The sequence below is a fragment of the Carica papaya genome, chromosome 7 (assembly GCF_054855325.1).
Source record: "Carica papaya isolate Zhongbai chromosome 7, ASM5485532v1, whole genome shotgun sequence".
In the NCBI taxonomy this organism is placed as follows: domain Eukaryota; kingdom Viridiplantae; phylum Streptophyta; class Magnoliopsida; order Brassicales; family Caricaceae; genus Carica; species Carica papaya.
Window position 1 is genome coordinate 27,356,151 of NC_142315.1, and position 23,457 is coordinate 27,379,607.

At 33.7% G+C, this 23,457-nt stretch overlaps 1 protein-coding gene across 2 annotated transcripts in view; it reads right to left on the minus strand.

Annotated features, from left to right (window-relative positions):
• The window catches only part of EMB3142 (nuclear pore complex protein (DUF3414)), a 70,819-nt gene extending 55,302 nt beyond the window's left edge, over positions 1 to 15,517 (minus strand). The window contains exons 1-2 of one of the 2 annotated variants that reach the window (XM_088208239.1): positions 15,143 to 15,517; positions 14,919 to 15,014 (exon numbers count right to left, since the gene is read on the minus strand). In XM_088208239.1, the coding sequence (XP_088064365.1) occupies positions 14,919 to 15,014; positions 15,143 to 15,283 (237 nt within the window). In that variant the 5' untranslated portion in view covers positions 15,284 to 15,517. The remainder of the gene's footprint in view (positions 1 to 14,918; positions 15,015 to 15,142) is intronic. The other variant, XM_088208240.1, reaches the window with a different exon arrangement.
• Positions 15,518 to 23,457: the final 7,940 nt, after the last annotated feature.

Below are 23,457 nucleotides of genomic sequence, written 5' to 3' on the forward strand. Positions count from 1 at the left end.
TTGTAAGTTGCATGAAAGACCAATTAGAGGTCGGGGAGGAAGAAAAAATGGAACCACAAGAGCTCAAGCAAATTTTGTTGAAGATAGGGAAACACATGGTTCACCATCCATTGGAGCCTTTTCCACAAAAGAAATATAAAATCTGAAGCGTCTTCTGAGTCAACTTAACTCTTCATCAACTGTTGGCATATCAAATATGGTAAAATCAGGTATTGTTCGTTTTGTTTCCACTCCTAATAATTGGATCATATACTCTGAAGCTAACAGACACATGACAGGTTCTACTAAAGAATTCTTAACTTATTCTTCTTGTACTGAAGGGGATAATGTCCGTATAGCAGATGGGTCATACACCCCCTGTGTTGGGAACAGATTTCATTCATTGTACTTCTACTATTACACTGTCTTCAGTTTTATATGTGCCTAATTTTTCTGATAATCTTTTATGTATTAGCGCCATAACTAGAGATTTCAACTGTAAAATTGAATTTTTTATTCATCATTGCATCTTTCAAAATCTTCAAACTAGAAAGATGATTGACACTGGCAGACTGCAAGATGGCTTATATGTCTTGGATAGACATCTAAACTTAATTAGAAATCAAGCAACCATTGGGAATAAAGAAGTCAATATGGAGATACTACAATGGCACTGACGATTGAGACATCCTTTCTTTTTTATTTTAAAAAAATTATATTGTAAGTTATTTAAAAGAACTTGTATACAGTATTTATTTTGTGATGCATGCAAACTTACTAAACATAAGAGAAGCTCTTATCATTTAAGTAATTATAGAAGTATTGATCCTTTTAAAACTATTCACTCTTATGTGTAGAGAACTACTCAGAATACCTCTCTTTCTAGTCATAAATGGTTTGTTACTTTTATTGACTGTTGTACTAGATTAACATGGATTTATCTATTAAAAGCAAAAAGTGATATATTTTCATGTTTTCAATCATTTCACAAAATGATATATACACAGTTTCGTAGTAAAATTAAGATTCTGCGAATTGACAATGCTACAAAATATATGGATAGTAGGTTCCGTGTCTACTTGGTGTCAAATGGGATAATTCATCAAACAAGTTGTGGCTACACCAGTGAACAAAATAAGATTGCTGAAAGAAAAAACAAACACATATTAGAGGTAACTCGGTCACTAATGTTCACCATGAATCTACCAAAGAATTACTGGGGAGATGCAGTTCTCTCAGCTGTTTATCTTATCAATAGAATATTTTTGCGGATCCTCAATTTTAAAAGTCTTATGGAGGCTTTGTAAGGAAAAAATTCATACATTGTTCCCCCAAAAGTATTTGGATGTGTGTGCTTTGTTCATGCTAGAAATGTGGGTAAACTAGAATCTAGAGCTCTTAAGTGTGTATTTGTTGGATATTCTTCTATCCAAAAAGGCTATAAGTGTTATCATCCACCATTTAGAAAATACTTTATAACTATGGATATTATCTTTAGGGAGAATGGGTTTTACTTAAACTCAAACCCAACACCTTTTCACGGGGAGAGTAAGAATGAAGAAGTGATACCTAATTGGGTAACGATTGAGAATCATATTCAGGAGAAAAATTCTATTACAAAAAGTCTTAATTAAGAAAATAATGTTGAACGTCTAGATAAATCATACTTGAAAAGGTATTCAAGAAGAGAGAAGTCTGAAAAAGTCATTATGCAGTCTGTCCCATATTAAGAATTTAATTTGGTTCTATAAAATATTGGTGAGTTATCTTTCTCTTATGATTTATCAGATAAACCTATTGCTATTAAAAAATGAACAAGAACTTGCACTAAGCACCTTATATCTCACTTGTTTCCTATCACTCTCTATCTCCCTCCTATAGAGCCTTTGTTTTATCTATTTCCTTTGTGTTATTCCACAAGATTGGAGAGAAGCTCTAGGAGATCCCAAGTGGAAGAAAACAATGATTGAAGAAATGAGAGCATTAACAAAAAATCAAACATGAGAACTTGTTTCACCTCCACAGGGAAAGAAGATAATTGGTTGCAAATGGGTATTCACTGTAAAACACAAAGCAGACGGATCAATCGAAATGTACAAATTTCGATTGGTGGCTAAATGATTTACTCAGACCTATGGGATTGACTATCAGCAGACATTTGCACTTGTTGCGAAGATGAACACAATTATGATACTTTTGTCTTGTGCAGCTAACCTTAATTAGGATTAACAGCAGTTTGATGTAAAAAATGCATTCTTCCATGGAGACTTAGAGGAAGAGGTATACATGGAAATTCTACCTGGATTTGAAGATGAGAGGATGTAAGGACAAGTTTGTCAATTAAAAATAGCTTTATATGGATTGAAGCAGTCTCCAATAGCATGGTTTGAATGGTTTAGAACAGTTATGATCTCTTTTGAATATCAACAAAACAATGTGGATCATACCTTATTTATTAAATATCGTGATGGTAAAATCACTCTTCTCATTGTTTATGTGGATGATATTGTGGTGACTGGAGATAATACAAAGGAGATGGCTCGGTTGAAGGAGCTTCTTACTCAAGAATTTGAAATAAAAGATTTAGAAACATTGCAATACTTTTTGGGGATTGAAGTTGTCAGATCCAATAAAGAGATCTTCATTTCTCAAATGAAGTATATATCCTAAATTTACTAGAAGAGACTGGTATGATGGGTTGCAAGCCGACAGAATCACATATTGAGAGCAACCACAAATTGCAAGCCGGTAGTGGTACATCAATTTACGTGGGAAGATACCAGAGACTAATTAGAAGACTCATTTATCTCTCATATATCATATCCGATATAACATATGCAGTTACTCTTGTGAGTCAGTACATATATAATCCTCGCAAAACACATTTATATACTATCTTACGCATATTATGATACCTGAAGTCTGCATCAGGAAAATGTCTGTTCTTTTCTAAACATAGTCACCTTAAAATAGAAGCATTTACAGATGCCGATTGGGCTGATTCCCTAAATGATAGAAGATCAACTACAGGTTACTGCACACTTGTAGTAGGCAACTTAGTCACATGGAGAAATACGAAACAAAGTGTGGTTGCTCGCTCCAATGCTGAGACAGAATATAGAGCAATGGCTCAAATAATATGTGAAATACTATGGTTGCAAAAGTTAATGAGCAAGTTAAAATTGCTTTAAAATGAGAAACTATCCATATTTTGTGACAATAAAACACCAATTAACATTGCTCATAATCCAGTTCAATATGACAGGACAAAACACATTGAGATTGATCGACACTTCATAGAAGAGAAGGTGGTTGGTGGCTCTCTATGCTTATATCATGTATCTTCTAGCGACCAAGTAGCTGACATTTTCACTAATGGACTATGCAACAAATCTTTTCAGAACTTGGTTTGCAAGTTGAGCATGTGTGATATCTTCGCGCCAACTTGAGGGTGAGTGTTGATAAGTATTTTATGTTAAGTAGAATGTTATATTATTTAGAGTTCTAATAGTATAATTATATCTTCACTTATCCTCCTCCATTGCATCTATTTCTCTCTTAATTGAACCTTCTTCTTCCTTATCAAAAAAGGATACACTATGAGTAAACAAAATGGAAAGCCATACAAATAATTTATTACCACAAGCCAGAAGATATAACTAAAAAGAATAGTTCCTTAAGAATGTAATTAACTGGGGCGTCCAAAACAATTTACTTACAAGTCTCGTATAACCAATATGAATTATTCCTAAGAAATGTTTTGTTAACATTAATATTGGAAATTTCAATAAAGGAGAAAGCCAGACCATTATTTACAGGTCATTGTGCTATTTGGTAGGAAAGAAATTGGCGAGTATTTAATAATCGCTCTCTGTCTGACACGTTTCTTTGAAAAAATATGACTTTTATAACTTCCCTTTGGGCCAAGGCTCATGGGAAATACTATGGCACTTCCCTTAGTGTCCTTTATAGGAGCTCAAATGCAATAGTCACCTAATCTGTTGCCTTTTCTGTGTTATCTAATTTTTACCTTATGTTTTGTTCATTTTTTCTTCTACTTCAGTCGGATAACCTATCTCTCGTTTTCTTTGCAACGTTCTCTTCTTCTTCTCTTTATCTCTATTTTAAAAAAAAAAGAAAAAGAAATAGGCATATATGAGATTCAATAAGGCACCCAGGTGGGGGATGACTAAGGTGAAGTTGGTACTCTGCACAAAGGTTGGTACACTAGGGTCTTGTCTAAGCCCCATGGTAATAGGATGTGGAAGAAAATCTGCATGGGTAAGAGGAAGTTCTAGAATTATATCAACTATAGGGTTGGCACAAGAGACAAGGTCAGTTTATGGCAATGACGCTTGGTTGGAGAGTGGTACCCTCAAAACACAGTTTTTCTACATCTATTTTTTTTATAAACAAAAAGTGTTAAGTATTACATAATACACTATTGCTAGTACTAGGACGCCTTGTTCAGGAGTCATACCGTGGTACTATAGGGATGGAGAGTGGGTTGTGGAGGTCACAAGAAACCTCAACGATTGGAAAGTTAGAGAATTTGAGGGGTTAGAGAATTTGAGGCTTTACTCTTCACCCTTGCTAGGGTTAGACCTAATAGGACCAAAGACCAACCCATCGGGAGGCTCAACACTAAAAAGATTTTCTCTATTATGTCCTTCTACAATCACTTGACTAAAAGAGAGGCTACGAGTGAAGATGATACGGAACCCAAGATCAACAATATAATCCAAAACCCACACATACAAAATTAACACCAAACTCTTAATCCCTAAATGAACCCTTCCTACTTAACCAACAATCAACATGTAATTAAAACTAAGATAATAGGGATAAATGAATTAATAAAAATGCCACAAGAAAAATCTTGATAAATTAAAATCAATTTAAGAAAAGATATTGATAAAAACACAATTAGCTAACTTCATAAGTAGACACCAATTCTCCATTCAATAAAAAATGTTGAAGAAAACTTCATTGCTTGAAAAGATAAAAAATTTTGTAGTTTTATTGACTTCAAACTTGAATGATTTATAACCAATTATTGGGGCCTATTTATAGTTGTAGGTCAAGAGAAATACAAGAAAAGAAAACCTCCTAATTAACTACAATTGTTTTTCTATATCTCAAAAAAAATTACAATTGTTTTTCTAGGAAAATAATAAATTACATAATCGAGAAAATAATACTAATTAATGGAGATATAGTTGCCTATCTTGAGTATAAAGAAGATGAGGTTGCCAATTTTGTTGAGATGTGGTCTTCCATGGAAAAATCTCTTATTTTAAAGATCTCTTGAACATCTCTCAAAGTAAAGAAAATCTTTTGAAGATTTCTCAAAGATCTCTTGAATTAAAGAGAACAATTCCTTTCCCTTATTGAATGATATCCGGCCATGATTAGAAAAAATAGGAATGTCCATGATCTCCCTTAATCGATCCATAATCTCCATTGAATCCATGAAGATCTTGTGATAAATGCTTTTGATGTTAGATTTCCTTATTTGTAAAGATATGATTTTGGCTAGAAAACCTATAAAGATATGATTTTGATTCTCCCTTGATGAATTTCCGAAATTCCTTGATCTTGATTCTTTTTTTACCATTTGAGAAAGATATAGAAAGGAAAAGGAAACTTCTCTTATTGAGAGAAAAATCTCTCTTGAGTGAGAAAAAGTCCTTCATGAGTCGGGAGGGATTTCCATGTGCTTGGTTAGTTTCTCATGGGCTTTTAGCCTCTTTAGGGGCCGCTTCTTTCCTTGACTTGGTGGACTCGACCTCCCCCTTCCAAGGCCGTCACAATTTGGCCTAATACTTCTTCTCTCATGGATCCGTCCCTTATGTAAATAAGAATGTGTCTTCCTTAAGTTTCTTTACCCATGTTCTTGTGTTTGGCCCACTTTTCATTAGAATACTTCTTCCATGTGTTCCAAGTCTATCATAAGATGTGTCCAAGCTTTATTTTCCCCCATGTGGGCGTTGTTCACGGCTCAAACCACCTTGATCTTCAATGCGACAGCCCTTGTCATTTGGACCTTCTTTAGGATAGCTCTTGCCATAGGGATCTTCTTTTGGACATGCTTGGCCGCTTCGAGCTTCATTTGGACAGCCGTGTCCTCCAAGGCTTGAAGGGTCCAAGCCGTGACCTCTTGGGCTTGTTTAGTTTCTTGAATAGTCCAAATTATTCGTGCTCACATCAGATGACTTTTCATTCAAGCAAATCCAGAAGGTCAATGCTTCACTTAGAGTTGTCTTCTTTGCTTGGTAGGCAAGCAGGAGATGCATTTTAGATCTAGACAAGCTGATTAAGAGGGACAGGATTCTGGTGAATGGCTGCTTTTTATGTAAAAAGCATGCAGAATCATGCAACCATATCCTTTTGTGGTGTCCCTTTTATGTTAAACTGTGAACCCTTACTTATACCTACTAGGTATTAATTGGGAGATGGCTGGCTCAGTGAGGAAGGAAATATGGATGTGGAAATGAATCAGTTGTGCAAAGAAGCATGCCAGTCTGATCACACTTGCAACTTTTTAGGTGGCATGGAAGGAAAGGAATAGGAGAGCTCTCGAGAACAGAGAAGTGAGTTTTGATAGGGTTTAACATAGGTGGTTCCAGACCCAAGTTTTTTTGTTAAGGGTCATCCTTTTTACTTCTTTGAGGATCTTACAACATTTTGTTTGATATGTACATATTATGTACACGGGTTTGCACCACCTTAGTGCTTGAAAATGAATTATACCATACTACTTTTTCTCAAAAGAAAAAAAGAAAGAAAATTGTAGTCTGGAGATTAGGTTATTGTCTTCTTCATTGGACTTTTAACTAGTTATGTTTAAATTCTATTATTCGTATGTTTTGGGAGTTTGGCCACTTCTACACCCAATAAGTCTATCTTGTAGATGTGAGCAGTTGGTCACTTTGTAAAAAGAGTTACCTATTTCCTAATCGTTGTCTAAATAACTCCCACACAAATGCAAACAGGACTTGGATAAGAAGAGGATGTCAGGTAAAAAAAAAGTGAGTATTTCTTTTCTAAAGTTTCTTTTATCAAGCCCTTGACAAAGATATTGAAGCATTCTACCTTGAGGAGCATTTACTACAATTAAGCATAGGTCACAAAAGCAACAAATCAAGCAAAGACTTTGGTTATTTTATGGACTTACCTTAACATGCGCATAACTAGATTCTCATTTAGGGAACACTAAAATATTGGTATTAGAGTTGGAAGTTATGGATGAATCATCTTCTTTCCAACAACAGTCAATGTCATTCCTGTGACTACTGAAATTACTGTAGTATGCCCGACAGATGGGTGGTTTTGGTTTGTTTCATGGCAACCTTTTCCTCAGTTGATCACTGACTACCTTCTATGCTTGAAACAAGCACGACTGTAAGGGAGGAAGTGTTTTATGGGCAACTTACTGGTCTGGTATAGCAGAGAAAGACACATGGTAAATTCAGGAAGGAAACATGGCTGAACTAGATCCACTCAAGGCAACTTCAATCTGCGTATCAGATTCTGTTTTTAATTTTCATTTTTTTCCAATAATGTTTCAATTATGTTTTTCCTATGGCACTGGGAGTTGGCACAATCTTATATGTAATAAATCTTTCCAGCGGACGTGGGTAGTTGGTTACCTCTAAAAAGAATTATTGTAGATTTTTGAAAAAAAATATTTACTTTATTTTCTTTCTTGTATTTTATAATGGCACAGATAGGATATATATCTACAAAATTTCTATATACAAATAAGGAAATTACCCTTATAATATGGATTCTAATTAATTACAACATTATGGGAAAAACTATACAGGAAAAAAAGATCACAACTAATTAAGCAACAAAATATTCTAGTTAACAGTTACCTATTTCCTCTAAACTATCTAAATGATTATTGTATAAATGCAAACAGGATTTGAAGAAAAAGAAGAGAATTTGTCTTAGAAAAGAGTTTCTTATTTAAACTCAGAGAACCATAAGATTCTATTTTAATAAGCCTTTAATAAAAAGAACAAAGAGTCCTCTCTTAACAAGTAAAAACTTGAGTTAGGATTTTTCCCATCAGCAAGCCAATAACTGGATCCTCCTCTCAATGACCCTAATAGTAGTGAGTTTGAGGGGCAATAGGTTATAAATTATGATTGCAAGATGACTCCATGAGCAGCGATAATATGGTCTGGCTTGACTTAAAAAAATAATTATAATAAGTGCAATTTAACCCTTGCAAAAAATTATATTATCTTGTGACAAACCAATAAGGTGAACTGCAGGCTCTGTCGCTCGAAAACAAAGCGCAAGTCCCAGGTATGGGTATGGATCTAAGTGTCTACCAATAATTTTTATGGTTAAATATTTGAGGATCGGGCCAATAAGAGTTCACAAATTGGATACGAGCACTTGGATTCGTTTCATATGGAAAATAATAGAACTAATTTACCTTCAAGAAACTATGGCAATGTCAATGAATAACAGAATACAGAACTTAGCAAAAAAAGATATCAAATTGATATTTGTAGTGAATGATAATATATAGACCAACTACTAATAGATAAATGATTTGATGTACAAAATGCTCAACTTTTATCCATTCAAAAAAATGTATTTCCATTTGTGTTTTTTTTTTTTCATAAACAATCTAACTCACTATTGTCTTCATGATTATTATATATCATAACCTCTAACTCTGGATCAAGTTTTGAACATTGCACATCAAGTGTCTGAAAAAGATCCCACACCCACCTGATAACAGGTATGGCATTAAAAGTAAAGAATCCAAGCAACATAGACAGCATGATAACCACAACCCATAAATGCTATTCAAATGCTAGAAAGAGCACAAACATTGAGAACATACAAATTAGTTAGATTTTCTGAGATGATGTCTGATCTCCAATTAAAGTGCTTAAAATAAACAAGAAACACTGTCTTCCATATGAAGGATCTAACAGCATTATTTTCCCAGCCACGTCCCGGATGCTAACCAAATTGTTTGCATCTATTGCTTGGTTGGTTATAACTTTTAGGGCCATAGAAAAGAAAAATATGGAATAAGAATATAAAATTGTAGATATCTTCTAGAAGTCTTATAAACAAGCAGGCTACTTTTTCCTCCCATTATGTTCTCTATAATTACTAATGGTGCGGCTAAAATTGGTTGAGGTCTGAGAGGGCTAAGACAAGAGATCCTTTTTCTCCTTCCTTATCGACTTGGTGTTTGATGTTTTAAATCATATGCCTTCAAAAGGAGAAGACAAGTTTTTGCATTGTCTACCTGTGGGGAGGACAATGTGGAAGTTCCACAATTACAATTTTATTTCTAAGAGAACCTAAAGATACTACTAAAAGCACCAAGGAAGTTGCAATCCAAGTACACCCAAGAATATGCAGAAATTACATTCACCTGAAGGACATAAAATCAAAAAGATCCAAAACATCAACATCATCAAAAAGGGATGCTTTTAAGCAAAATACAAAGACTTCCTAAAACGGTAATCTATAATCCCATAAAAAAGGCGGGATGAGCTGTCAAAAGCTCTATTATTTTGCTCTTCCAGCTCGACCCAAAAAATAGGAGGAATGATGGAGATAAACTTCTTGCTAGACTTATGAGTAGCAATACCCATACAAACCCACAACTCATCCTTAATAGAGGCACCCAGCACCCGCTTCAAGTTGAAGAGAGACACCACTGGATCCCAATCTTCTAGTCTCAAGCACCAAAGAAGAAGATGATTAGTTATTCCACCTCCTTCATGCTTAGGAAGCATTTGTTAGCTAACTCTTTTTCAAGTTCTTCAAAATAAGAATTTTGTCCAATGTAGCCTCCCCAAATCAAGAATGAAATGCAAGATTGGGCTTTGGTTACTTGTTTCTATAGAAAATTATCCAAAAAATTAATGGCTATAGAAAGACTTGAATGAGAACTTTCCATTTTTCGAAGTTCCAAGTAAGGGAAACTCTCTCTAGTTGGATCAGGAGCAGATTTCTTCATAAGTAAAAAAAAGCCAATCCATCAATCAACCTACCAGCCATTAAGGATTCAAAGGAATAAATGTTCCACCAGATACACCAATACACACTTCAAAAAAATCCATAACCTTGGACTCCTTAAAACTGACAATGTGAAGAAATTTAGGAAGATATCCTTAAGGGGTCCCTCAACATTCCAATGACTATTCCAAGAACTAGCTTTCTTTCCATTATCCACCACAAATTTGATTTCCCTAAGAAAAATTGTTTAATCGTTCTTAAGCCATCTCCACAGGTTGCATCCATAATACATCTCTATGCTTCTTCGTATTCCAACCATTAGCATCTAGACCATATTTCACCATAATAATCCTCCATAAGGCACTATCCTCTCATAGTGAATCTCCATTTCCATCTAGCACCTTATTAAAGTTTTCAACAGATTAATACTCAAAGCACCCCTTCACCAAAGGCTTCCTAAATTTATCCCAAGCAACTAGGTGAAATTTCTTCATATCTTCCGTATCACCCTAAAGAACATTACATTGCAAAGAATCAGTTCTTTGGACCATAGTGGCAGGCATAGGGAAGAGACAGGAAGTAAAATTGTACATTAGATAAGGCACATTTGATTAGAGTAGGTCAGCCTAAGATAAAGAGCATATCTTTGCACCCAGTAGAATCCCCAAACATTTTATTGGAAAGGACGCCACTATACACCCCAAGATATGATCAAATACTCATTACCCAAGAGAATAATTTCATATTTTGTTCAGTTCACCTTACGACCCGAGAATGCTTGGAAGCAAGGGAAAAAAGCACTCAAATTCAAAATAGACTCTTTACTCGAGTTGAGAAACAAAATAAAATCATCAGCAAACAAAGAAAGTGAGATCTCCAACAGGTTACCGTCCTGACCAACTTTTTGGCCCTCTAGCAAATTGACTTCTATACCTTAGGTTATCCTGAGGTTAAAAGCTTCCATAATAAGAAAAAACAGCAAAGAGGATACAGGATAACCCTATCTAAGACCCTCACAAGCAGAAAAGGAATCCAGCAGGCCCCAATTAAAACATGACTATAAAAGAGGTGGCAGTTAAACAAGCAGTCATCTGTGGCTTCTGTTTCTCTTCGAAATTCATCCTCCCAATAAATAGAAAAGAAAATACCAAGAAATGTTAATACTCTTTTTTCTATAAATAAAAAAATGGTCATAAGCCTTCTCAATACTTATTCTCAGAGTATGTCAAACCATTTCATTAGCTATTAGAGATGCATACGAAATTTATCAACCAGTAACAAAAGCAAGTTGCGCCTCCCCATAATTTTATTCACCACATCTTCTAGCCAACACATTGTAACGTGAAAGTGATAAAAATCGCTTTCCCAGAATTTTTTAAATTGCGAGTGATAAAGAGGCCAAGGTGAAGGATATTTATGATAAGGTGGGGAAAGGGTGGGTCTGGAATGTGAAAGTGACAAGAAATTTACAGGACTGGGAAATCAATGAGTATAGCAATCTGTTATGGTGCCTTGAAAGCAAAAAATTGAGTGATGACAGAGATAAGAGGGTGTGGAAACCTGATGAGAAGAAGGGGCTTTCTGTGAAATCTTTGTACAAGGTCCTGTGTAAGAATGACAGCAGCAGTAACAGCAATATTGCACTCTTTAAGCAGATTTGGAAGAGTATAGCTCCTCCTAGATTGGCATTTTTTACTTGGGAAGCTGCCAAAAAATGCATCTTGACTATTGATATGCTTAAAAGAAGAGGAAACACCATGGCTAACAGATGCTATCTTTGCAAATCTGATGAGGAAACATGCAACCATTTATTGTTGAGGTGCCTGAAAACTTATAGTTTATGGATTTCTGTTTTGGGGCTGTGGGGCTGAACTGGATTATGATAGAAAATGTGAGCAGTGAATTGCGGGTGTGGGCGAGTTTTTGAAAAAAAAAAAAAGGCATTTATTCCTTATTACATTAACTATTTTTTGGGTCATGTGGAAAGAAACAAATGTGATAGCTTTTGAGGACATTGAAACTAACTTCACATATGTTAGAGACAGATGGATACACACTTTTGATTTTATTTTGTTAGATTATAACATCAAAGATTGGGAGGATCTTGGGATTGTTATGAACTATTTAATTGACTTGTAACTAACTTTTATATTCGGGTAGTACATCCTTTTTAAAAAAAAATAAAAGAAGAAAATATGTATTAATGTGAGATGCTAAGGGAGCACCATTCATTTACAAAAAATTTACATGTCAATTAGCATATATACAATATAACCAAGATTTTTAAAATATTCTAGATTATACCCTAAAACAGTAAAGACAAAATAATGAAACCATTTATCTTTGATACTATTAAAATCTTGTTCAAGCCCCTCAAAAGCTCTGTTGTTTCTCTCTTTCCAATTAACCCAGAAAATGATAAAATGGATTAATTTAAGCATTTTGTTATTACTCAGACCTTCCCATACTAGAAGTTCGGAATAAACAAAATATGTCATTACCCAAGAGATCCCCAGAAACCTGAGTATCATGCTACAGAGTTTGTGAGATGTTTGACATTTCAAGAGTAGATGATTACATGATTCAAGAGATCTCTTACATAAGAAACATCTGTTGACAATAGCATGCCTTCTTTTCATCAAATTGTCAATTGTCAAGAATTTCTCTTTTACAACTTCCCAAGCAAAAAAAGCAATTCTTGGGGGGACACCCGATTTCCAAATGATTTTTGAGGAGAAATGATATTTTTTGTTAGAATTATGACCGGTCAAAAAAGAGTAGAGAGAGCTGACACTGAAGAGGTCATTCTTTTTTAATTTCCAATGCAGTTTATCATTTTGATTTTGCAGCTGTGTGTTTGCCAATAAGTGAAATAAGGATTGATAATTTTCTAGTTCCTAATCTTGAAGATTCCTCATCACTGGGACACTTCAGGAATTAGGAATACTAAACCAGCAATATTATTTACTGTGGCAGCTTTGTTTTTAGCAATCCCGTAGATAAGAGGATATTTATCTTTTAATTTTTCTGAATCGCACCAAAAACCTTCCCAGAAATTTGGGTGGTACATCCTACGTACCTATGTGCATAATAATACTTCTGTTTTCTTTCAAAAAAAAAACACATTGTAAATGCCACTTATTAAAATAATCAGTCTAAAATTCTTTAGATTCATAGCCTCATAGTTCTAGAATAAAGACTAAAAAAGTTGAATTCAGACTCCTCACAAATTTACCAGTCAAATAAAAATCCCAAAATACATTCATGATATCAACTTTTAACACGTGCCCTAGCTTCTGAAACAAAGTCCTAAGGAAAATGTCATGTCGATCCAACAGCTTGTCCCCCTTACAAGAAAAAAATTCACCAAGAAGAAATTCATAATAGAAACCTTTCTAGCAACCTATGACATGTGAAAACTATATTATAAGCATATAAACATGTAAAACATGTTCGTTTACGGTTCAAAAGTTCATAAACTCCAAACATGTTTAGGGTGGCAAACTTCAAAATTTGCAAACATGCTCATTTACAGTTCAAAAGTTCACAAACGATTTCATTATCTATTAATAATTAAATATAACATGTAAAAAGGATAGCTAAGAAGGCAATCTCCCTTGGCTCTTAGATTATAAACATATTATGTTTTAGAAAGGACTATACTTGAATTGTATACTCAATACATTTATCAAAAAATTAAGTAAAGTTTGGCACATAGAATGTTAAAAGAGATCTTTATCGAGCTCAATTATATTAAATTTGAACTTATTTTAGTTCAATCTCGAGTTTGAGCTTTCTCTAAACAAACCAATCAAGCTTGATATAGAGCAAAAATCAAGCTCAAAATTCTCAGTTATTTGGCTCAACCTGATTCGTTTGCCACCCCAATCTACTAGTTTGCAAAATAAGTCAAACTAAAGAGCATAAGGTGTTTTAGGAGGGCATTGTTTTCCTCAATTTGTAAGAATTTTTAACCATCAGTTTCAATTGTTTCAAATGGAATAGGATAATTGTCTTGGCTTCTCTTTAGGCTAAAGCCCGTGCGTTTTTTATGTCTTTATCCACTTTGTGAAGAGATCAAGTCTTTATTATTTCTTAAGGCATTTTGTTTTCTCTTTTTGTAATTTTTTCTTTCTTTTTTCTCTCTCTTTTGTCAGAAGGACATCTCATCATTTTCTTCTCTCTGTTTTCTTTGAGAGAAATCTATGTACATATATTAGATAAAGAAAGAAAAGATACAATCCAAAGGAGTATGAGCTATGTCCATAAAAAATAGCACATAAAACACATCAAAGCCAATATAAAAGCTAAGAAACAAATCGATCCAAAATAATATCTCAATCCCTTTGAACAGTATAAATAAAGGTCCTGTAAAATGTGCTTTAGCCCAAGAGAAGCCTAGCAAGCTATCCTATTCCAAAAATCTATAACAGAATAAAAATGCTGCTGGAAAATTCGAGCATTTTTTCCAGCCAAAGGATCCAAATGCCTGCAAACAGAGCCAAACCATCTTCCTAGCTCTTGTAACTTCTCTTTTCCTCGTACTTCCTTTTTTATTTGAAGGAATAATACATAGGCAAGTTGCTACATCTTAAGGTCACTCAATTATCACTCTGTTGCAAGTTCATATAATTGTGTTGCTGGCATTAAATGTGAGAGCACCATTACTCAATAATAACTTAATTCATGGAGGATATAGATAGAGAGAAAGAGAATTATTTTAGGTGTTTTTAAAAGAAGCTTTAACTTAAACTAAGCCTCGACTACTCTCCGCACCTTCCCAGCAGAACTCAGAACAACACCAACCCTCTAGACTCAACACTTAAATTTCCCCGTACTCCAGCACTTTTCTTGAAACCAAACAGAAACTAAACAGCAAATATACTGACAACAAAAAACAAGGAGTAAGTAGAATATAAGAAAAACAAACTTACAATCTTAACATCCTGGTCATCAAGAGATATCGGCGGCGAATCCGGAAGCCTAACCTCCCTTGACTGAACTTGCGATCTGTCGGAGGGTTTGGGAGGCTACAAGAAAACGAAAATGTATACATAATTAGCAACAATTACAAAAGAGTAGTAGAATTTACAGGAAGCAAATAAAATTTAGAGCGAATAATAGGTTTTGTTTGTGAAAGATGGAAAAAAATGTCTACCGGGTAAGAAAGGAGGGAATGGAAAGAGGAAAGGGAGCTGCGAATACAATGCATGAGTTCAATTCTTTGAGCTGGAGAAGGAGGAGAAGGGCCAAGGAGGGACGACTCGACTGCGGAGAGAAGCTGTCTTGCGGACACCATTTCTGCTCGCTTTTTTAAAAAACTTTTGCGCTGAAATTTAAATTCCTGGCACCCACCGGTTCAATTGAAGACCTAAGTGGGAGAAAGAAAGGAGGAAGTTGAAGAGGGAAAGTGGCATAAATAGAGCAGGAGAGGAGGGAGGGCGAAATCAGGCGGGAAATTGAGTTTAAGCCCTCGGTTTCTGGTTTGAGATGGAGCTTGCGAGAAAAGCCCTCAATAAACCCTATTCTCTAGCACTGTGACCGTGCTAAGAAGAAAATTATTCAAATTTTTTATTTTTATTATATATGAGTTTAATATATTACTATTCATGTAATTTTTACAGTAGTAAAATTTTGAAGTGTCAATATCCTCTTTTTTAATTTCTATGTTTTTATTCATAAGAATATATATATATATATATATAACAGTTAAAAAACAGATAATTAAAAAAAATTAATTATCATACTCAATTATTGTTTAGTTATTTAACTCTTATCACTATTTTATTAACTAACTTATAAGTTTAGAAAAAATAAAAATTATAAATTTTTTCTCTGCCAAATGTAGTATTTGTTTTGCATTAAAAGTATGGTAATATTGGTGGCTATATAGAATATAATACAATAAATATAATAGAATTTAATCCAAATAAAATGTGATGGGTTTAGTGAATATAAATTGAAACACATATCATATTTCAAATACCTTTATATTGCTTAGTGTATTATTTGTATTTCTAAGTTACCTAAATTTAGTTTATAAAATTAATTTATATTAATTTAACTAATAAATAAGTTATTTGTAGGTAAAATGAAGTTATTGTATTAAAAAAATAATCACTAAAATTAAATAAAAAATAACATGAAAATTCTAGTAATTATTTTTAGAAATAAAAAAGTGTCGAAATTATTTGATACGAGCAAACTGAGGGTAATATACACTAAATTACATAAGATCCCTTGACCAAGATGAAACCCAAGCTCATGTGTAATGCCATATGGGAATTCATGGCAATATGGGAGCTTACATGGAAGCTCATGGCCTTAAGAGGAAGCTTATGGAAGCTCACGACTTAATGAGTTCAAAACGACACAATTTAAGCCTCATAAACATGAAAGTCATGGCTTGATCCATTTAAATCGAAAAAAATATTCAACCCAAGATAAACAAAGTTTATACGAAGACAAGCTTATGATAAGTCAATTTCAAAGTGCATTTGGCCTTTATGGACTGGATTTTGATGTTATGAGCCAATAAACTCAATAGACATTTTCAAATTTATGTCAACTGATGGATTCATGAAAAGGAGAATTTTGTGCCAAGCTTTAAAGGCCATAAGAGGGAAAAATCGAGCTTGTCAAGTCAAGGGAAAAAGTCGATCACTGAAGAGTCCTTAAGTTGGAGGACTCTCAAGTATTTTTGTAAATGATTGAAACTTAAAATGAAATAAAATCATAAATTAAATACGGAATCAGCATAATAGAGTTAGGGTTTACATTCATTACACAATAGTTTTAAATATCCAATAGGGTTACGAGATTGTCCATTATAAAAGAACAAACGAAAATTAAAGAAATAAACAAAAAGAAAACAACTGAGCACCATAAGACGACCTTCACTAGCTTTTGAAAGAGTCCGGGTGGTGAACTATTCACAACTCTCTTGTTGATCGGAATCTGAGTCTTGATCCTCTTGATCTGAAATAGTTAATGAATGGATGAGCTACACTAACTCAGTAAGAATATCACACTACTCACCGATATAAAAATTGAAGATTGGTAAAATCATAAAAATAACAAATGGATCTCTTAATTTAAATAAATTCATTTATCATAAGTAAACTATTTATTGCATATTTACTATTGTGAGATTTTCAAAACTACTCTATAAAGATAATAGCTCAACAACATTATAATTTCATATTCAAGTAAGTAAGAATAATAACTTTTATTTTTTATTTGTCTCCTGGTATCCATAGGGGTCCATAAGAATATCTCATTACGCGTGAACCAATATCCAACCTTATCAATTAACCGGTCGTCCCCATACTCTATCCAGTATGAACGCAAAAAATATCATTCCTCAATACCCTGTCTGGTATGAAGGTGAAATGGGTCGTCCTCATACTTCGTTTGGTATGAGCACCAAAAATACCAATTCTCGATACCTCGCCTGATATGAAGCGACGTTTACGGTAGGATTCCCTATGTACCAGATCTGTCTACCATCTCCCAGTATATCCAGTAAGGTTACAATTCATTCATTCACTTAACCAATCAATTTTTTGTTTGTATGTAATTTTCAGTTTCACAATTTAACCGTAAATCAACACAAGACAAACAATACATGTATCAAGAAAACACAACTGAATCATTTTACAAATTCCAGTATATTATCATGCATTTAAAACTGTAAAGTCAAACAATCGGTTGAACATGACAAACAATAATAAATACTCAGTTATGTCTCTATTAGTAATCTGTAATTAATTCTCGAAATTTTTTAAATTACGCAAAATACTGTATTATTGATAATTAAACTTTAATTTTATAATAGGGAATAAGGTAAGGGATTCTTACCCGAATCAATATTCGAAATACCGAACTTTCAGCTGTGCCTACTGACGGTTCCCGGATTTCTTAATTTTTTATGTGGAGATTAAAACACGCTTTACGTACCTAAATATACCCAAAAAAACTCAAAATCAGTGTTAAAAACTTTTTTCAACAAATTTTAAAATTCCAGCACGGTGGCACCATCGTGTTTCGGCGACGACACCGCTGCCTGCGGTGGTGGCTTACCTCGGATTGGCCGTTTTTGGCTAGTTTTGGTCAGTTTTAGCTGTTTTTATACTCATTTTGCTAAAAAACACGTTAGGTGGCCTAGGTTGGCCGAAAAAAATCGAAAAATAAAAACTTACCAGCGGCAAAATTTTTCAGTGCGGCGGCTCTGTCGGCTCACCTTCACTGCTGAACGTTTTTCTTCAGTCAACCTATAGAAAATAGAATTGTGAATACAATGGTAGAAAAATCATACGAAATAGAAAACGAAAAACGGAAAGGGGCACATCAGAGGTGATTTTTGGTTTTACCAGTGGTGGCGCCACCGGGCTTTACCCGTAGTTTTCAGCTCATCCGTCATTTCTTTTGATCCTATTTGGTCGTGAGGATGTTCGAAATCAAATTCTGGGCGGATAAGATAATTTTTACCCTTTTTGGCAGTAAGAGGTGGCTCTGGCGCAGCAGCGGGCAGCGGTCGGCTCACTTCTCCGGCGACTGGTTCTTCTTCTCCGGTGAGGGGTTGGCGATTAGGGTTTGGGTTCGGTGTGATGCAAGATATTTATACCCGTCTTTCTTAAATTTGGACTGTTCATTGCGTTTAATCTGACTGTCCGATCGTGTTTAAAGAAAAAATGAATCTGAACCGTTTATCGTGACTTGATCTTGACCGTACGTTCGCATTTAAAGATAGAATGAATCTGGATCCTTCATTGCATTTAATCACGACCGTCTGATCGGGCCTGAGGAGGAAACGGATCCGGACCGTTCACGCACGCGAGAATGCATCCGAACTGTCTGATCGCGAGCACGCAGATTACCAGTGTGGCCTCCCGTGTGGCACCGAATCAGTGTGCTTTGCCACGCGGCGTGCTCCGGTTCGTTGGGGTTTCTGACTGGGCGGTCCTACGTGGCGCAATTTTTTTTAATTGTGTTTTGACTCCTAATTTCTGATTTTTTTTCAAAAATACTCCATGAACCCAAATTTTCACCCATTTTTTTAAAAATTATTTTTAATTTCATTATCTACCTATTTTTTCCTAATTTTACATTAAATAAAAATTTATAAATTTAAAAAATTATATTTTTATATATTTTTAAAAATTTTAAATTAATCCTAAGCCAATTTTTGGGCCCGGGTATTACAATTTTAATTCCTACAATTATGTGAAGTTAATCACATTTATCCACAAGTGTTTCATCCATGTACAACTCATTAAAATCGAGTCAAAAGGTGTCTTAAAGCTTAATGATACTCAATCAAGTAATTATCCATGTGATAGCTATCAAGAATCATTAAAATCATGGACTCATCCAATAATGAACATATTACATGAACTTACAAAATAAATAAAACTCATGTTTATCCATCCAAAAAGAAGTTGATCAACAAATATTATAAAAAGATTACACATAATTGGTTATAAAAAAAAAAGTCTTTGATCCCATGGACTTTCAAAATTTCACATTCTTTTTACATGTGGAAGTTAATCACATGCATTGGGAGAGTTCTATCCTAGTTTGGAACATATTTTACATATGAAACTAACAAATTTTATTCTTTAAAATCTAATTGATACTTTACATTATCCAAACTACCCCAGTTGGGTACAATATTTGTCGCACGTTATATTCATCAAGATGTGGAGTTCAACTTCAAGTCATTTTTAGAATTCATAAATCATAATTCAAGTATTATTTGTGGAAATTCACTCAATAAATTCGACTTTAACTTGTAAATAGTCCTAAAGTCGAATTTATTTTCATAAAATTATATTAAAAAGACGTTGGAATCACAATTAATATGTGAAAGCTCAAAATGATAAAGTTTCTCACTCATGGCCAATTCTCACAATGAAAAGGAATTATTTTATTACTCAAACGTAGCTGGAATTTTATCAATCTTCAACACAACTTATACACCAAAAATCATAATTAAATGAGGCCAAATCCGATCAATATAAAAGCAACATCAATTCAGCTGCAATCCTCGAAGGGATCCTGCGATATTTCAAGAGAGAATAATTTTACTTTAACGTTAACCATGAGTTTTTAATTTAATTTTTTATATAGTCCTAATATAATAAATAATATGAGTTTTCCTATGATTTAGTTTTTGAATTCTAATGTAATTAGTATGATCTATGACTATATAAATGTCTCATTCATTTAGTTGTAATCACTTCAAATCAATTTAATAAAATATTAGTTTTAGTTATTTGAGTGCTCTTTCGAACGGTTCTCCCATCATATTTTTTAGTGGATAATTAGTTTTAATTATTAAGGTAATCTAATAACATTTTATTAATTATTATTACTTTTTCCAAGTGTCTTACTTCTCAATCACATATTGATTTAGAGTTAAACATGTAGGATGTGCATAGAAATTAAATTTTTGTGTTAAACTAAGTGTTAAGATTTTTAATCACATTGATTGATCATAGATTCTACATCACTATCAATTGGTGATATTACTATATGATTTTGCATAAACTACTCTATTAAAAAACTAAAATCTTTATTATTTGAACATTTTGTTAAAAGAAAAAGATCATATAAAAAAATTCAAATGATAGATGATTAAAGTAGATCTTTATGCATCTACAAAGATCAAGCAAAAAAAAACAAGAAACAAGAACAAGAGCAAGAGGGATGGTGACAAGACAATAAGAGAGCCTCGAGTTTTTTCTCTTTTTCTTTTTATTTTACTTTCTTGATGTTGGGGATATAAGTGTTATGCCCACGATCCAATTATTCGTGTAATATATTGAATACATTATTATTTGACAATTTATTTTAATATATGATAATAGTATTTTATTATCATATTGTTTAATTTATGTGATAAAGTCCTTAATTAAATTTATAGGTTTTACATCAAAATGAGGATCTTGATAATGAGAGTAAAACCTTTGATGATTTAATTTAAAATGTTCTTAGTCGTTTGATCATCAAAATGGGACATTAATGATCCAGTAAGACTAATATACATGTAATAATTTCTATAAGATAAAGATTAGTTGATCTCATTAACTAAATCACATATATAAATGATATATACGGAGATATGATCATTGAACCGACCCAGTTGAGAATTTCTAATGGTTAATATTACCTTAAACTGTCAATAGAGTATTTTATTATTTTGATGAAATGTAAGAATTTTCTTATACCTGAGATCATTATAGTAATTGATAAATCATTTATTATACTTTGATTCTGAACACTTATGGTCATAGAACTGTAGTTGAAAGGATATTAAGTGTAATGAAATGTTTGTAGAATTAATGATTGGTCAATACGGAATCTGTCAACTTGATAATAAATTTAAGCTCTATTTTGTCATTTATTATAATAACTAAATTAAGATTTTGGTCAGAACAGTTGAATGAATGAAGAAAATAGTTTTTTTTATGTCATTTATTAGTTAATTATAATTGACATGAAATATAGTTGGTTACTTATTCGAATTTGACGGGTAAACTATATCTTAGGGTTAATCAGGAGCAATAATGACATAAGGAAGTATTATATATTGCTTTAGCAGATTCTTGAAAATAATTGTGCATTTCATATTATCTGGTCATTGAATAGTATTGTTAAATGCCAACTTTAATTAGTAAATTAGTTTGACTAATTTACTATCGGTTTAGTATTGAACTCACTGGGTCGCAAACTAACGAGTGTTTTGACTTTTGCTGACTATATTAAATATTTTAATTAATTGAGAATTAAATTAAAAATTTTAATTTAATCAAATAAATAAAAATTTTAGTCTAAATGAAATATTATGATATTTTTTACTAGCACCGAGAATATAATTAATATTTGAGATAAATTAATTTTTCTATTTTTGAAATAAAAAATTAATATTTATATTTAAGTTATTATATTATTAGTGTAATAATATAATATGTGTGACTATTATAATAATTGAGATTATTATAAAATTTAATTTAAAATTAAATTGGTTTATAAAATTATTTTATTAAATAATAATAATAAAAAGGGATAAACATATATATATATATATATGTAAATATTTATGTGTTAAAAAGAAAAAAAAAAGGTAGATGAATCCAAATAAATTTGGATCTATACATGGAGTGTCCAAAAGCAACTCCTCCACCCATGTTACCTATGTATATGATGTAACACCCAATTAAATTATTATTATTATTTTATGTTATTTTATTTTATTTTTATATAAATATAAAAATGTGTTAATTGAATTTAATTTATTTTAATTTAATTTAATGATAATAATAATAATAATAAAAATGGTAAAAATTGGTTAGGAATTTAATTAAAAATAAGTTTGAGGAAAATGAGTGAAAATTTGGGTTCTGGGATATTTTTGAAAAAAAAAATCAGAAACCGGATGTCAAAACGCAATTTAGAAAAGTTACGCCATGTAAGCTGCCCGGTCAGCAGCCCTGAGCAACCAGGACGCGCCAGGTGGCAGAGACGCTGACGCGGGAGGCCATGCGAGAGGGAGCCACGTGGGCGATCCGCGTGCGCGCGATCGAACGGCTGAGATCTGTTCCCGCGCACACAGACGATCCAGATCAAAAACGCGCACGGACGACCAAGATTGCATCGCGTACAAACGGCTAAGATTGAATCGCGCACGGACGGCCCAGATTGAATCACGATGAACGGCCCAGATTCACTCCCTATTTAATCGCGATGGAACAGTTCAGATTAAAAGCGATAGACAGTTCAGATCAAAAGCGGATGGGTCTAAGCAACTCCATCCGCACCTAAACCCAAACTTTAGCCGCCAGAGCCCTTCGCCGGAGAAGACAGTCCAGCCGCTGGGGAGCCGACCACCGCCGCACCAGAGCAATTTCCGGCCACCAAACGAGGTAAAAATTCTACCATTTTTCTCAGAATTTGATTCCAAACCCACTCATAGACAAATCAGAGTGAAAAAACCGGCCAATTGGCTAGAAAACGCCGTCGAAGCTCAGCAGCGTCGCCGCGTGATGTTTCAGTTTTTGCCTCTGATGAGGCCCTTCCCAATTCCCGTTCGATGTGATTTTTCTACCGTTATGATCACCGTTTCCTCCTCTACAAGTTGACAGGAGCAAAACACCCAACCGCAACGTGAGCCGGAGGAGCCGCCGCACCGGAGAGCCCCATCGCCGGTGAGTTTCAATTTTCTACATTTTTTTCGATCCATCAAGGTCCCTAAGTGTGTTTTCTCACAGGAACCGATGCAAGTTTAGTTGAATTCGGCTGACAAAAGCAGCCAACCCGAGGCGGATCGCCGCTGCAGGCGGCGGCGCCGTCGCTGGAGCACGACGAAGCCGCCGTGCCGAAATTTCGAAATTGGCAGAGTAGGCCCTCGTTCTGATTTTTGGGTTATTTGGGACATGTATAGGTACCGTAAGCACGTTTTAGTTTTTGATA